Source organism: Odocoileus virginianus, chromosome 7, assembly GCF_023699985.2.
Source record: "Odocoileus virginianus isolate 20LAN1187 ecotype Illinois chromosome 7, Ovbor_1.2, whole genome shotgun sequence".
Classification (NCBI taxonomy): domain Eukaryota; kingdom Metazoa; phylum Chordata; class Mammalia; order Artiodactyla; family Cervidae; genus Odocoileus; species Odocoileus virginianus.
This window is the reverse complement of record NC_069680.1, coordinates 23834018-23850830: the sequence shown is the minus strand read 5'-3', so window position 1 is coordinate 23850830 and position 16813 is coordinate 23834018. Positions and strand designations below refer to the sequence as shown.

The following is a 16813-nucleotide window of genomic DNA, read 5'->3' as shown; positions in this document are numbered from 1 at the left end:
CCTGCTCCTTAATCTGCGAGGAGAGGTTCGTTCGGACCTGCATCTTTCCCTCCAGGAGTTCACTTGTAAGCAGGATGCAGGCACCTCCAAGTGCATCTTCACAGAGAAAAAGCTTCTGAGAGAGAGGACTGGGAGCAAGAGTGGGATGGGAAAGGGTGTGGGGGCAGAGGAACTAGTTTGGAGGTGCTTGCAGTGACACAGTTATGAGGATATAGAGTTGTGATGACGGGAATGAAGAGGAAAAAAGTTGTTAGAAGGCAGGACTTCTAACACATATTATATGGATGTATGATATACATGATATGTATATATATACATATGCATACATGTATGTATGATATACACATACATGATATACACATATATATACATGTATGCCTATTCATGTATGTGTATGATGTGCATGTATATCCATGAGTGTACACATCTATATCCATGTGTATTCTAACACATGCTACATTTTTTGTCTTTTGCGAAAGTGCTGTAAGCTACACATGGGACTGTCATTGCCCAGGAGCCACCTTCCCCATCAGGCATGGGGACATGACTCGGGCTGTCCCACATTCCAGGACACAGCGACTGATCCCAGCCAGAGAGGGCACGTGACAGATCAGGGCCCAACAGATTCCTTAGAGGAAGCTGATCAGAGGCTGGACCATTAGCTGGAAAAAGCATGGAGCCGACTATAGGGCTGGGGGCACCTCCCTGAGGACTAGGACGTCAGAGAGGAAAGCAGAGCAAAATCCAGAGAGAAGGGATCTCCAGCGACATCTTTTGAACCCCAGTGACTACTGCAGCCAGACTCTCTCCGAGGACCTCTCAGTTCTTTAGGACAGATGAGCCCCTTCTCTGCTTGTGGCCGCTGGAGATGGGCTTCTGTCTCTCATAACCAAAAGCAGTCCTGATTAAACAGAAATTTGGAAAACTAAATGGTCAGTCCACTAGTCAATCAGTCAATCACAGGGCGATGTATTAAAGGCAGAAAATGGGAACAGGTGGAGTTAGAGGTGATTCCTGTTTGTCTTGAATGGCAGGACAGGTCATGGTACCCAAGAGAGAGAGTGCAGAGGGGGATCAGGGAAGGAAGCCGAGTTCAGGTTTGAAGAGCTCGGGGTGACTGTGAGTCATCCACACAGAGACATCCAGGAGGTGGTAAAAGATGGGAATGGAGTTTCTGCCCCATGGGGGACCCTGAGCTCTGAAGCCAAATGTACTTGTGCTCAATTTCCATTTGTTTCTCCCAGGAAGGCAAGCCTTGTTCTAATCCTGGAGGCCTAAAGGCAACCCATGATGCCCCATTGGGTCACACTTGGCTGAGGCTGGAAATGTAAAAAATTGTGATTCCAGGAAAACATCTTCTGTCTGCTCCAGGAAGGTGGGCCATGGGGAGGGAGCCTGGGGTTGGGAGCTGGCAGGAGATGAGGAGTGTGGGTGAGAGTCTTTAAACCGGTGAGCATTTTTACCCCTAATCAATAACAATTTAAGACGCTAAAATAGTCACTGCTTGCAGGAATATAGTGAGATGGGCCCTCACAGCTTGTTGAGAAACATATAAATTGTCACCACCTTTCTAGAAAGCACTTTGTATAGAGATACAGCTATAGATATAGCTATTAATATATAGTAAGAATCTTTCAAAAATACCCTCCATTTGTTGCACCAGTTCCATTTCTATGTATCTATTCGAAATAAACCAGCCTTCAATTCTGGACAGTGAGGTTTAGTATAGGTAATGGAGAGAAAACATAAGCTACTTTAACTGTGTCTATATTCAGGTAGAAATTTCTCTCAGCTTAGGGAAGATACCAAAAGCACTATCTATAAAAATAAAAGCTGATCTATTGTACCTCCTAAAAGCTTCTCTGTAAAAGAACTTGGTAAGAGGATGAAAAGATAAGCTACCAATGGAGAAAATACTTGCAAACCACAATTTGAAAAAGGATCAGTATCTAGACATTATAAAACTTCTCAAAACTCCACAGTAAGAAAAATCCAGTTAGAAAATGGGCAAAAGACACAGATATTTCACCAAAGTGAATAAACAGATGGTAGTAAGCATGTAAAAGATGTTCAACATCATCAGTCATCAGGGAAATGCACATTAAAAGCATAATGAGATATCACAACAGACACATCAGAACGTCAACACCAAACAGTGACAATACCAATTGATGGCCAGAATGCAGAGAAACTGGCTCATTCATACACTGCTGGTGGGAATGTAAAGTGATTCAGGGATTCTAGCAGATGGTTTGGTGGTTCCTTATAAAACTATACATGCAATTACCACATGACCAAGCAGCTGCACTCTTGGGCTTTATGTCCGAGAAATGAAAACTTATGTTCACCAAAAAAAACCTGTCTACAAATGTCCATAACAGCTACTATTTAGTAGTAGCTCCAAACTGGAAACAACCCAGATGTCCTTCACGAAATGATGGTTCAACAAACTGTAGCAGGGAATGCTACCCATCAATAAAAAAGAATGAACTACTGACATACACAGCAATCTGGATGAATCTCCAGGAAATCATGCTGAGTGGAAAAAGCCAATTCCAGAAGGTCACCTACTGTATGATTCCTCTTATGTAACATGGTATAACATTTTCCAGCTCATCTCTATAGAGATGGAGAACAAATTAGAAATTGCCAGGGATTAGGAATAGGGCCCCAAGGGAGGTGGGTGTGGCTTTAAGGGCAACAAAAGAAATTCTGCCTCTGGAAATATTCTGTATCTAGATGGTGGCAATGTCAGTATCTGGGTTGTGATTCTATATTCTAGTTTTATAAAACACTGCCCTTGGGGTAAACTAGGTAAAGGGTACCTGGGATCTCTCTGTATTACTTCTTTTTAAAAAAAAATTTTTTTAAGATTTTTTTTTTTTTATATGGAACTCTTTTTTTAAAGTCGTTATTGAATTTGTCACAATATTGTTTCTGCTTTCTGTTTTGGTTTTTTGGTCACCAGGCATGTGGGATCTTGGCTCCTCAACCAAAGATCAAACATGTACCCCCTGCATTGGAAGGCAGAGTCTTAACCACTGGACCACCAGGAAGAATCTCTTTGTATTATATCTTCCAATGCCATGTCAATCCACCACTCTCTCAACAATAACTACAGCAGAGGTTGCCAAGTGGGAATGTGGGCCCAGTGTTACAAGACCTTCCCCTCTTTTAGACAATCGAACAGAAGCCCCTGTTTGTTACAATCCCCACCTCTCCTTATTACCCACCTCTAGCCATTTAACACCATCACTGTTTCTTCTCTGCCCCTAAAGATTGAAGTTGGCCACCTTTTCTTTTCTTCTCATTTACTTTTTTAGGGATTTCCCTGGTGATCCAGTGCCTGAGACTCTGTGCTCCCAATTCAGGGGGTCCGGTTTCAATTCCTGTTCCAGGAACTAGGTCCCACTAGGAGTTAACACGCCCAACTAAGAGTTGGCATGTCACAACTAAAGATCCTGTGCACCACGACTGGGACCCAGAACAGACAGGCAAGTAAATAAATATTATCTTTTTACCTTTTTTTTTTTTAGCCGCACTGTGCACTGCTTAAAGGATCTCAGCTCCCAAACCAGGGACTGAACCCAGGCCACAGCAGTGAAAGCCCAGAATCCTAACCACTAGGTCAACAGGAAACTCCCTACCTTTTCTTTTGATGATTCCTGTTTTCCTGCTTGAGAAAAGATAGTAGGGAAGGGAAAAAGCTAAGGGAAAATGAATTGCCCAAGATTGGCTTTTAGGTCCGGTTTTCTCATCCAAAAAACTCTGTATTATTAATCCAAGATTTCCATTGTGTGTCAGATCAATGGGAAAGTGTTTCCCTAATTTTGCTTACCAGGGCATTGAATTACAACTCTCAAACTTAAGATAAAATCTGTATTTATTTTAATATCCCAATATTACACACAATTAAGCAAAGTCTATTCCTCAATTTTGAAAACCTTACCTAACATGGAAATGATAGTTCACGTTTAATGTCCTCAACGTTGATGGATTTTAAAACAACTTTTTCCAGACCATAAGTTTGTGGGGTTTTTTTTTGGGGGGGGGGGCGCTGGGGAGGCTGTGGTAGGGAAGTGTGGAAATGGTTTTATTTTTAACCTCTGATATATCCATGTAGGTTAGTGGATGGGGGAGGGGCAAAATCGGGGGGGGGGGGGGAATGGGCCAAACTCTCCTATGTCAATCTTAAAAGCATAGAATAAGAAGCAAAACTAGTTTTTATATAGTTTATAAAATCAGGGCTAGACTTACTACAAAGGGCTTCCGTGGTAGCTCAGATGGTAAAGAACCTGCCCGCAGTACGGGAGGCCCAGGTTCGATGCTTGGGTTGGGAAGATCCCCTGGAGAAGGGAATGGCAACCCTCCAGCATTCTTGCCTGGAAAATCCCATGGACAGAGGAGCTTGAGGGGCTACAGTCCATGGGGCCACAAAGAATCGGACACGACTGAGCTGACTGAGCGACTAACATCACTTAATACGACCACTTCTGAAAATGGAATGAAGAACTCCTACAGGGATACAGAGAGGAGAGGAGATGCTGAAGAGTCCAGTCAGTGCTGGTCAGGAGCCCCGTGCAGGTCAAGGGGAGGCCCCGTGACACCCACCTGGTTGCCTGAGGTGCTGTTCTCGTTGCCCATGACGACTCGGGGTGCTCGGCGTCCCTCCGGGGTTTACCAGTGCCAACTGGAAGAAACGAAAGGGTATGTGCATCCGTAAAAGTGAAGAAGGTCTGGGGCTTCTCTGCCTACTCATCTCCCTGAACTTAAAAACCAGATGATGGGGAGTGTTTATCTCGAGAGTCACATCATGGAAAACTGCTTTTGAAGGGTTTTCCTTTGCAAAGTGCCACCCAGCCGTCTTTCCCAGTACAGGCTTGGTGGTTAACTCCCACCCACGGTTGGCAGACGCTTCTGAAAGACGAGTTTGTTACTGAGTCTCTGACTTAACGCCAATGTACACATATACGGATATATACAAACGGAGCGACAAAAGGGTATGGTTTGCCAAGGAGAGCATGAGGCATGCCACTGTCAGAGCGTTTTCTGTTTCCAATTGTGTTTGGTTTGGAAATCCAGAGCGTGGCTGGGGTCCCACCGTCGGGGACAGCAGAGCTGGGTGTCTAACATTAGCAGGCGTGAAATCCACTGCTCCTCGGGAACATGTGGTATTGATATTTTTTACTCTAAACACTTGTTTCGGCAAATCAGTTTCACTTCTGCACATATTTCTCTGAAGGCAGCACGGTCTTCTTGCTGAGGGAAATGGGTTGCTGTAGCCAGACAGTGAATAAATAATCATGTAAGGCGGCTTGCTGCCCGGACACCCAGAGTCACTGCATCGGGCTCACTTGATGACACTGCTTATTAATCATCATTGTAATGAAGGTGCTTCCCACACAGCCCACGGAGAAACCCAGTATGTCTGCTGGCATCACCCAACAGAATTCCAGCTCTGAGACCCCATAACAGAAGCAGGAGTGTGACTATCTGTTCACTTTTCCAGGTGGAGAAACCAAGTTACAGAAAGCTTTTAAAATTACAGACTTTTCAATTACATGCACCCCTATGTTCACAGCAGCACTATTCACAATAGCCAAGCCATGGAAGCAACCTAAGTGTCCACTGACAGATGAATGGATAAAGAAGATGTGGTACTTTATACACACTGGAATACTACTCAGTCATAAAAAAGAATAAAATAACGCCATTGGCGGCAATATGGCTACCAGGTAAGCTTTTATATATAGAACAGATAAACAACAATGTCCTACTATATAGCACAGAGACCTATATTCAATACCCTATGATAAATCATAATGGAAAATAACATTCTAAAAGAGAATGTGTATATGTATGTATTGGCTTCCCTGGTGGCTCAGTGGTAAACAATCTGCCTGCCAATGTGGGTGATGTGGGTTCAATCCCTGGGTTGGGAATATCCCCTGGAGAAGAAAATGGCAACCCATCCCAGTATTCTTGCCTTGAAAATCCCATGGACAGAAGAGCCCAGCAGGCTACAGTCCATGGGGTACAAAAGAGACGGGTAGACACAATTTAGTGACTAAACAACAACAACATATATATATATGTGTGTGTGTGTGTGTGTGTGTGTGTGTGTGTGTGTATAACTGAATCATTTGTCTATGCAGCAGTAACACAACATTGTATTTTTTCAATAAAATAAATGCCTTTTTAAAAAAATTTTGTTTTTATTTTTGGCTGCACCGTGTGGCATGCAGGATCCTACTTCCTCAACCAGTGATCAAACATTGGGAGCATCGAGTCTCAATCACTGGACCGCCCAGGGAAGCCCCATCATATCGTTGTATTAAAGCAACTATACTTCAGTAAATAAATAAATTAAATTACAGACTTTTTGAGCTGGAGCCTTAGAGATCACCAATTTAATCAAGTGGGAAAACAGGCTGCAGAGAAGGCCAGGCATTTGCCAAAGACCCAGCTGGAGAAGCCAAAGCTGGAAACAGACCCCAGTCTCCTTCCTTCTGATTCAAGATTTCTTCCATGGCAGGATGGCTGTCATCATAGCATTTCCTCAGAAAACTTCAGCGATGGACTTAACTCAAAATAAAACATGTCTGTTGATTTGCTTAGCCATTCAACCAACACTGAGTGAGTAGCTACCACATACTATGTGTAATTAACAGTCCCAGGAAAATAAAATATAAATTTTTGAACAAGTCCAGTTAAAAAGCCCTCAAGAGAATGGATACATGTATAGGCATGGCTGAGTCCCTTTACTGTCCACCTGAAACTATCACAGCATTGTTAACTGGTTATACTCCAACATAAAACGCTTTTTAAAAATTAAATAAATAAAATGCCCCCAACAGAGAAAATTATGAGTGGCATCACTGTAATGATCAACTCTCTCCCTCCTAACTCTCTAATGAAAAAGTTGCAATTGCTCAGTCCTTTTTTGCCATTTGCTGTTTATAAGATGGACCAAAAAAAGGAAGCATATGCTCACTTATAGAATGTAAAATGTTCATTTATTTAAAATCAATCACTTCAGTTTATTTTTTCTGTTCATTTGCAACATGATGCCTCCTTAGGAAACAACGGTGAGTGTTAAAATCACTGTGCCCTTCTCCATTAAAGTAACTTCCTTGTATCTGTCAGGCTGAACCACTGCGCAGCTGGAATTACACATGATTCGATGCAATATTAATTTTTCAAACTCAATCACCAAATAAAATTCAATAAATTTCCTTAAGAATCAGAACATCTAAATTAGGTTTCACTTTTTAAAATTTTTATTGCAGTACAATTGCTTTACAATGTTGTGTGAGTTTCTACCCTACAGCAAAGTGGATCAGCTCAGCGTAGTCATTTATCCTCTCTTCTTTAGATTTCCTTCCTCTGCAGGTCACCACAGAGAACTGTGTAGAGTTCCCTTTGCTATACAGTAGGATCTCATTACTTATCTGTTGAACTAGGTTTTTTAAACTAGCTTTTAAAACTGCCTCTGGCTCGGTGTAAATTTCAAAACCTCCTGGAAGGAAGCCTGACTGTGTCTGGAAGTCTCTCCCAGTGCCCTCTAGAACTGCCCTGCGTTAGGCTTCCCCAACACCGGGGGGGAGGTACCACTCTGCCATCTACTTACGGTCGGGGATAGTCTGTTGACTTTGGAGGCCGAGGCCGGGAAAGTCTGCGTTTCAGCAACTGGACTTTCTCTTCCTCCATTCAGAAGTGGGCGAGGTCTAAGCAGAGGCGCTGACCCACCTCAAGCCGTCGGGCAAGCAGCCCAAACAGTCTCCACCCACGACGCTGACACAAACCAGCTGCACCCCACACCTGGGCAGAGCCTGCGAGTCATGCGGTGAATACACAGACATCAGCATTTCCCAGCCCATTGAGGCTGGCCTTTCACGCGGAGGATTTTCCCCGTTTGTACATGAGCTGGGCTCTTTTCAGCAAAGGCTTATCCAAACCAACACTAGCCCCTGTGATCTGATTGGCCGCACCTAGGGGAGCAGGACTGGCCTGCCCCGGAGCAGGGGCACCATGAGTCACTCGCGCCCCTACGGTTTAGCGAGGGGGACAAAACTTTCCTTCTAGAAAATGCTCCAAGGGCTTCCTGCTTGCACCTGGGAAAATTCCACCGTAAATAACATGGAAAGACAAAGAAAACTTGTGGAAACAGGATGACGCCAGCAGTCTGGCACCTGTTTATAGTGTGATGCGTGCAGAATGTAGTTAGCCAGGCGTGGCTTGAGTTTCAACAAGTGAAGTTGTAAAAAGCCCAGACTGCGGGTAGGCAGACTTGTCCGCCCAAGATGAAGGAGGGGATCTGCAGCCCGAGGGTGGGGCTGGAGATGGGCGGGCCCCCGAAGACCCTTGTGTCAGGCAGCTTCCTTCCTCCCCCAGATTCCAGTGATTAACAATCAGCCACTTATTTGCATGAATGAAGCCAATTTTAACATATATGCATATTATTTTTTGTGGTGGCAGACTTTCATTCATTCTGCAGAAAACTCTTACTTGTGTCTCCACTGTGACTCCTCCAGGGAAACAAGTCAGCATTTCATCAAAGGTCTCCTGGAGACCAGGTGTCACCAAGCTCAGAGGAGTGTCAGGACCTCCTTGAAGGGGAAAGTTGGATGTGGAAGGGGATCTCAGAGCCCCAGTGCTGGTTCAAACAGAGCCGAAGTGTGTATGTTTCAGCAGGCAATGGATAAGCAAGTTGAGATCTATTCATACAGTGGAATATTTATTCAGCCATAAAAAAGAATGAAATTCCGACACATGCTATAACTTGGACAAACCTTGAAAGTACTATGTTAAATGAAAGCAGCCAGACACAAAAGGTCACATATTACATGATTTTATTGACGTGAAATATCCAGAATGTGTAAATCCATAGAGGGAGATACCAACATTGTGAAGGTGTCAAATACCACTTAATTGCTCACTTTAAAATGGTTAATCCATTTGCAGCAACATGGATGGACCTAGAGATTATCATACTAAGTGAAGTCAGACAGACAGGGACATACATATGATATCACTTATATGTGGAATCTAATAAAAATGATACCAAGAAACTTTTTATAAAACAGAGATAGGGACTTCCCTGGAGGTCCAGTGGTTAAGATGCTGTACTTCCATTGCAGGGGTGGTGGGCCGGGTTCGATCCCTGGTCAGGGAACTAAGATTCCACATGCTGTGCAGATTAATGTATGCACACTACTGTATATAAAATAGATAACTAATAAGGAACTACTGTATAGCACAGGGAACTCTATTTAGTATTCTGTAACAACCTATATGGGAACAGAATCTGAAAAGAATGGGTAACTCACTTCACTGTACACCTTAAATTAACACAACATTGTGAATCAACCATATCTAATAAAAATAAAATGGTTAATTTTGTGTCATGTGAATTTCACCTCAATTTTTAAAAGTGAATGTGTTTCATATCTTGAGATTCTGCATAAGCTATTGCTTGAAAAAAAATAAATCTACTACTGGGGAAAATTTTGCAAATGACTGGTTTTGGGTTTATTAATACTAGAGTTCCATAAACTTGAGATTTCAAGGGATAAAAAATAAGAACATTGGCCTGCCCTCATCCCCCACTCCCATCAAAAAAATCAAAAGAGAATTCTTCTAGGGAAGAGAAACTTTTTAAGCAAAATATCTTAAATGAGCCCATTGGGAATGAAGAAATATCCCAAGCAAGTCTTCAACAGGTGAGCAAATGTAGCAAAACCCTGACAAAGAGAAGGAGGGAATGGGGTGCTCACTTCCAAGGAGAGGGGTGAAGGACGGAGAGAGGATGGCCAACCAAAATGGCAGAGTCCCGTAAAGACCGTGAAGGTGGGGGATGTTCGGTATTCAATTTTCAGCTGTGTGCACTTCAGCAGTGCAAATCCCCTCCAGGAACCTCTCCCTCGGCCAACTCTGCAGCCTCATCTGTTCCTGTGACCACCACCAGGCCCTGGACCACGGCTACCGGACATTAAGCATCGTTGTTGACACCTGTCTCACCACTGCTGTCCTAACCACCACCAGGCATCAGAGTCACTGCGACTAGGGAAGAGAGTGAAGGAGTAAACAGACTCTTCCGCTTCCATCCCAGGAACTAGTGCTCGGCCTCTTAAAAAGATAGATTTCCCCAGACACAGGGGATGGACCCAGAGGCAGGACACCATGGAATCCAGAGTGTCTTCATTCCTTAGCCGTGACCCCTTGTCCTCAAGGCAGTACTCTGACAGGACCCCAACAGCAATCTTATCACAGTCTACACATGTTCATAGCTGATCAGCTTCCCTCTTTGAGCTGTTTTCTTCCAAGCTGGACATTCAGCAACTGACCAGTCTCTACTTCCTGCCGCAGATGGTGAAAGATTCATGCATGTGAGCTCCGTCATCTGTCTCTGGGACAACCTGCCTTTGGAGGCAGGATAAGGTTGTGATTATGAACCAGCCACCGGGACCAGAACACTGCCCTGGGAACACCAACTCCACCACCTACCTGATGTATAAATGCTGGCAAATGATTTAATTTCTCTGTGCTCAGTTTTGCCATCTCTAAAATGGTGACTGTGGTAAGATACGTTCCAGAAAGCTCTTGCAATAGATTAAGCACTTGATAAATTGTTGGCTATTATATTATTACTGGCAGTGGGTCTCTTTGGAGCCCCCAACAGGCAAATCCCACAGCAAAACAAAGCTTATGCTGCCTTCTTTTTTATCCCTTCAGAAAAATCATGAAAAAAAAAAAAAGAAAAATCACGAATTCAGGTGTTACTAACTAGAAATAGGTTTATCAGCTAAACTGACTCGTGCATTAAGAGACAGATGTTGGTGAAGACTATGTATAACATAGGCCAATAAGAAGTACATGGTTCCAAGAACACTGACAAGGCAATTGACATTGAAATATTTACTGGGCAAGTGACACATCGTTCCAATTCTGTCCCTCTATATGATCATCACTAGGTGCCCAATGGTAATTTAACTAGAGTTACTCTATGTCCCTGGCTGAATGAAACTGCAGTTGTTAAAAAATGATCCACGATTTAAGATTCTAATTGATTCAAGGCAGCTTGTCACAAGCAAGGCTGAATTCACAAAGGTTTCTTCTACCCACCTAGTCTCCTGTCGATTCAAATATAAACTTTGTTTTAAAAGATAGTTGTTTGTAAGAATTTTTATTTTTAAACTGGTGTATTGACTGGTGTCACATCATCACAGCTGCAAATATAAACCAGGACAGCCTTTTTTTCCTTTTTAAAAAAGATTTATTTGGCTGCATCCAGTCTTAGTTGTGGCATGAGGGATCTAGTTTCCTGACCAGGGATCAAACCCCTGAATTGGGAACACAGTCCCAAACACTGGACCACCAGGAAAGTCCCAAACCAGGACCGTCTTCAGTTCATTCACTCAGTTACTCATCTATTTAATAAATACTGAGCTCTTTCTACATGCTAAGCACTGAGGTGCTTATGTTCCCCTGCACTTACAGTAAAACTATTAATATGAGGCAGGTATGTTCTTTTTGTACAGATAAACAGTTGAAGTCCAGGAGAGAGTAAGAGGAAGGATGAGTCTGGTTGGCCCCAACCCCAGTATTCAATGAACAGTGTAATGCTGTCACCCTGGAAGATTTTCACCTAGAGTCCAAAGGTAACTGACTGCCTTTATCGCTCACTCATTTATTTCTGTAGTAACACATGGAGTTTCTAGCTGTTATCCACTGAAGCTTCTTGGGAAGGCCTCAGCTTATGATTTCCACTCACTAATCTGGAGGAGGGTAGAAGGTAAGGTTTGGGCTGGTGATGAAGAATCACAGCTCGGGCAGCCTAGTGGGGGTGGGTAGCCAGAAGCGTTGCTGAGAGGAGCCAAGAGCATCACTGGGGAAATGGGACTTGGAGTCAAGTCCGACAGAGGAGGGGATAAAGCCAGGAGAACCAGCATGGCAGCTAAACTGTGCAGAGCAGCATGTGGGTGGAGGACGCAGCTCAGAACCCAAATTGTGCTGTCTGGGCTGATCCCCCACTTTATCTGCTGTGTACAGGGTGGGAGGCACAAGGATTTGGAGAAACAAAGTTGAGATCATGCAGGCCTGGTTTCATCGATGATAATGCCTGGACTCAGAGAGGTTTTGCCGCCAAACTCCCACTGTTCTGTGAACAAGCTACTGGGATGTGTTGATTCATCAATCTCATTGAGTTTTCTGTGCAGGGCTTTTAATTCTTTATTTTAAAAACTCTCTTTTTGTATATGGGGGGAAATGTATATATTTTACAGGCTTAACACACTTTGATTCTTCTTCAGCATTGAATCGTCTCGACTGTTGACCTTGGAGATCACCTTCTCCAACACAGATGAGGAAGTGGAGGCCTAGAGGGTGGAAATGATCTGCCTGTCCTCTCACAGCAAACAAGGGCTGGAACTAGAACTGGACTTAGACCAGGCTTGCTTCCAAGAGGCAGGCTGCCCTGGCAAGGCCTCTGCAGGCTCCAGAGTGGTCTCCAGACCAGCCTAGCAAGATCACATAGACCCACCTTTCCTGCGTGGCACTGCTCTGGGCACAGTGGCCTCCGGCCATTCGGGCCCTGCGTCAGCCCAGGATGTGGGGGCGCTGACTGGGAGGGAATGCTTGCTCGCTGGCAGCCAGCTCAGGTTCACCTGACCCAGCAGCTCCTTTGGCTGCCTGGCAAACCCAGTGACCTCAGCCAGCTGCTGTTCCCACAAATGGCCCCAACCCTCACTCCAGGCAGGCAGTAACCTCAGCCTCTTCCTCCAGTGGCTGCACTCAGTTCTTCTAAGTCCCTACCTTGCACAGCTGAGCACGGAGCTACTTATAGCTCTGTTATCATGTTCCTGTTTTAATACAAACAAACACCCGTAGCCTGGGAAGGGGATTTATTAAGAGGCACTGCCTGCTTTCTGCCCTGGCAGAGGCCCTCCCCGAACACCGCGGACCTGGCTGCCCCAGCTGTTTGAGTGAAATCACAGCTCTTCCTTCATATCCTCCCTTAGCCTCTTGTCTTCTTCTCTCTCCCATCTCTGAAAGTCAAAGTTGCTCAGTTGTGTCTGACTCTTTGTGACCCCATGGACTGTATATAATTTTCCAGGCCAGAATACTGGAGTTGGTAACCATTCCCTTCTCCAGGGGAATCTTCCCAACCCAGGAATCGAACTGGGGTCTCCTGCATTGCAGGTGGACTCTTTACCAACTGAGCTATCAGGGAAGCCCCCCCCCCCCACCCCCATCTCTGAAGCCACCTGGAAACTTTGATGTGAAAAGTCGAGTCTCACGGAACTTAGAAATCACCTGTTCTCACACCATGGGGATCAGACACAAGACTGCTGGTGAGCAGCTGGGCCAGTTATTAAGTTCTTGTTTCTCAGCTCCAAATCCACTCTATTCAGATGCTGGGAGACTCTGAAAACCCCACTTCTGCTTTGCCAATGCTCCTTGAGAATCTCTGCCAGGGGAAGCCAGGGCCCAGAGGAGCGAGGCGGAAGTAAGGCACACAACTTCCTGTCTGCCTCCCGCTTCTGGGAGCATCACCCCAGGCTCACCGCTCCCCCTCAGCAGCCACAGTCCCCTCCCGGGGCAGCAGAGGAGTCCAGTTTTCCCAGCTCTCAGCTGACTAGAGATCCCTTCACAGAGGTCTGAGGTCACCTTCTGTGGGGCCCTGCCTCCACACCCTAAATCCTAACCCCTACTTCTCTGTGCTCCCTAAACCCTCAGTGTGGCACCTGCTTCCCGCAGTGGTCGCCTTCCACCGTCCCTTAGAGTCTGCCTTTGTAGTTATCTAGATAGCAATCCTTTATATTAAATTCTTGCTGTTAAAATAACTGGAACATTCTGCCTTCTGACTTGACTCTGATATGATGGCAGAGCTGAGATCAAACCCAAGTCTTCTTTCTCCTGGTTCCAGACTCTCTGCCCTGAAACCCAATAACCATGGGTCCAATTAAATGAAAAAGTAAAGCAAGTTCACTCCATCAGCAGTTCTAACTTTAATGGTGGCTTAGTGCTAAGTCGTGCCTGACTCTTTGCAACCCCATGGCCTGTAGCCCACCAGGCTCCTCTGTCCATGGGACTTCCCAAGCCAGGATACTGGAATGAGTTGTCATTTCCTTCTCCAGGGGAACTTCCCAACCCAGGGATTGAACCCAGGTCTCCTACATTACAGGACATCTCTTGCATTGCAGGTAGATTCTTTCCCAGCTGAACCACCAGGGAGGGAAACCCTTAGTGACTTGTTTAGGATTCCCCATCACCAACAACGTGCTCAGACCCAATTACAACCTGGACTTTCTCTCACCCAAATGTCAATCTCTATTACCAGCTATTAGAATTCAGAGGGACTACAGCTCTGGCCTCTAAGTCTCCCAAGCTCTTCACATAATGGCACATAGAATTTATTGTTGTTGTTTGGTCGCTAATTCGTGTCCGGCTCATTTGCAGACCCCCATGGACTACAGCCCAACAGGTTCCTCTGTCCATGGGATTTCCCAGGTAAGAATACTGGAGTGGGTAGCCATTTCCTTCTCCAGGGGACCTTCCCGATCCAGGGATCGAACCCGCATCTCCTGCATTGGCGGGTGAATTATTTACTGCTGAGCCCCAGGGAATCCCCCACACACAGATTACAATCACATGAATATAGCCCCTGATTGGGGACAAGGCTCCTGGACGGCTTGTCCACCGCCCAGTTCCCACCTGGTCACACCTAGAATTGAGGATATCAAAATCTTGTAACCTGCCTGCCCAGCAGAGGGCCATTGGCCTAGAGTGGAGAAGCAGAGACCTAATATAAGACTTGTTGACAGATGTTGAGCATCAGGCCGGAGAGTTTAGGTAACTGGCCCCAGTGAAAAGAGCCTCACTCTTGGTGGAGCATCCCAGCGCTCCTCCATCCTGCAGAGGGACAGCCTGGGCTCCTTCTCAAGTCAAGCTCAGTATTCCTTTGGAGAATGTTCTTCCTGTAGCAGAACAACTTGATTTAATCTGTGTAGATGCAAATACTGGCAGGAGCTGAAGCTCAGGAAAATGAGTTGTTTACGCTGCTCCCATGTTAAATGACAGCATTTGGGGTTTGCTTCTTGAGAGGGAAGGTCAGAGAAGAGGTCACAAGGTCAGAGAAAGGAAATGGAGGCTGGAGGAGATGAACCTGGGCTTTGGTGTGGGACAGAGAAAAAGGTAAAGCGGCAGTGGAACTTCCCCTGAAATGGGGTAACTTGAATAATAAGAAAGTCTAACATCATTTTAAAGTTGCTTTCTGCTATCGTGTCGCAAAGTCTCATGCACAGATGTGAGAGCTGGACAATAAAAAAGGCTGAGCACCGAAGAATTGATGCCTTTGAACCGTGTACTGGAGAAGACTCTTGAGAGTGCCTTGGACAACAAGGAGATCAAGGCAGTCAATCCTAAAGAAAATCAACCCTGAATATCCACTGGAAGGACTGATGCTGAAGCTCCAATACTTTGGCCACCTGATGCAAAGAGCTGATCCATTGGAAAAGATGCTGATGCTGGGAAAGATTGAAGAGGAAAAGGGGATGACAGAGAGTGAAACGGTTGGATGGCATCACTGACTCAATGGACATGAGTTTGAGCAAGCTCCAGGACTCATGGTGAAGGACAGGAAAGCCTGGTGTGCTGCAGTCCATGGGGTTGCAAAGAGCCTCAAACATCACTGAGCAACTGAATAGAACAGATCACAAAGTCCTTCTCTCTCCCCCAAATTTTCATGCTACGTTCAGCAATGCTTTGCAAGTACTGTGTCTTGCTTTGGACGATCTTTGGCTAGGATTGGCGTTTGCAGCTTGAAGAAAGGGCTACGTTTTATTCATATTTGAATCAGTACAATATGGAACAAAGACAGTGTAAAGTAGGAGCCTGAAGTAGAGGAGACAGAGAGTATCATAAACTTTTGGGGATTCACGGAAATCTGAGGGTGGACTTTGGAGATCTCATAGGCCCGGATTTGAACTGGAAAGGCAGGGAGGTCTGTAGGCGTTGTGGTAGGGCTGGTGGCGACCTCCAAAAGGGCTCGCACTGAGGGGCACCTCCCAGAACTACTGCTGCGATTGCCCCTGGCCCTGTGGTGAGCCATCCTGACCCATGCCTCTGCAGGAGACCCTCCAGGAGACTAGCAGGTGAACAATGTTACGGCATTTCCCAAAGCTGCATGTTGTTTATGGTATTATGGTGGATGCCATAAATAAGTTCTGTGCTTCTGATCTCCATACCTCATCGAGGGATCGTCTGGACCCAGAGAGGTGTTCCTGTTTGTTCATTGCTCATGTCATTTTATCAGACTCTCTGCATTTCAAATTGCATCTTAACTATCACAGGCAACTGACAACTATGCCTATTCTCTAAATCTCTCCAAGTAAATTATTCCAATTTTGAATTTAAAAAAGAGCAGGGAGACCCCAGCTGACATCTGGGTGAGCATGTATTTATAAACTTAAATAAAATCCACAAAAATAAAAGTCGGGGATCACACATACTCTTGGTATTTTTTTTTTAAACTCTTTTCCATTTAACAGTAACATATCAAAAATATTGTCCCATGGCTACAGTACCATATTTAATAGCTACAGTGCATACTAAGTGGTTGCCAAATTTTAGCTGTTTAAAAACACACATCTCATTCCTTACAACTTCTTTCTGCCTGGGATGGTGGAGGAGGTTGTAGAGTGAGGCAGGTGGTGATGGGGGGGTGGTTAGCCTAGACCTGCCGCCCTAGGTTAGATCAGGCAGGAAGATACTGAATCCACAGACTTGCGAATGGGGGATAGACTCAGGGGCA

General features: G+C 45.1%; 1 protein-coding gene and 1 long non-coding RNA gene across 14 annotated transcripts in view; one reads left to right on the top strand and one right to left on the bottom strand.

The window, feature by feature from the left end:
• TACC2 (transforming acidic coiled-coil containing protein 2) overlaps positions 1–16813 on the bottom strand; it is a 227728-nt gene that overhangs the window by 197320 nt on the left and 13595 nt on the right. For 12 of the 13 annotated variants that reach the window (XM_070470314.1, XM_070470321.1, XM_070470316.1 and 9 more), the window contains exon 2: positions 4612–4690. In XM_070470314.1, coding sequence (XP_070326415.1) covers positions 4612–4644 — 33 coding nt within the window. In that variant the 5' untranslated portion in view covers positions 4645–4690. Of the gene's footprint in view, positions 1–4611; positions 4691–7630; positions 7855–16813 lie in introns of those variants that run through there. The other variant, XM_070470315.1, reaches the window with a different exon arrangement.
• On the top strand, positions 11699–16492 carry LOC139035985 (uncharacterized). The gene is made up of 3 exons (XR_011488658.1): positions 11699–11794; positions 14461–14511; positions 15294–16492. It is a non-coding gene; the product is annotated as an uncharacterized lncRNA (long non-coding RNA).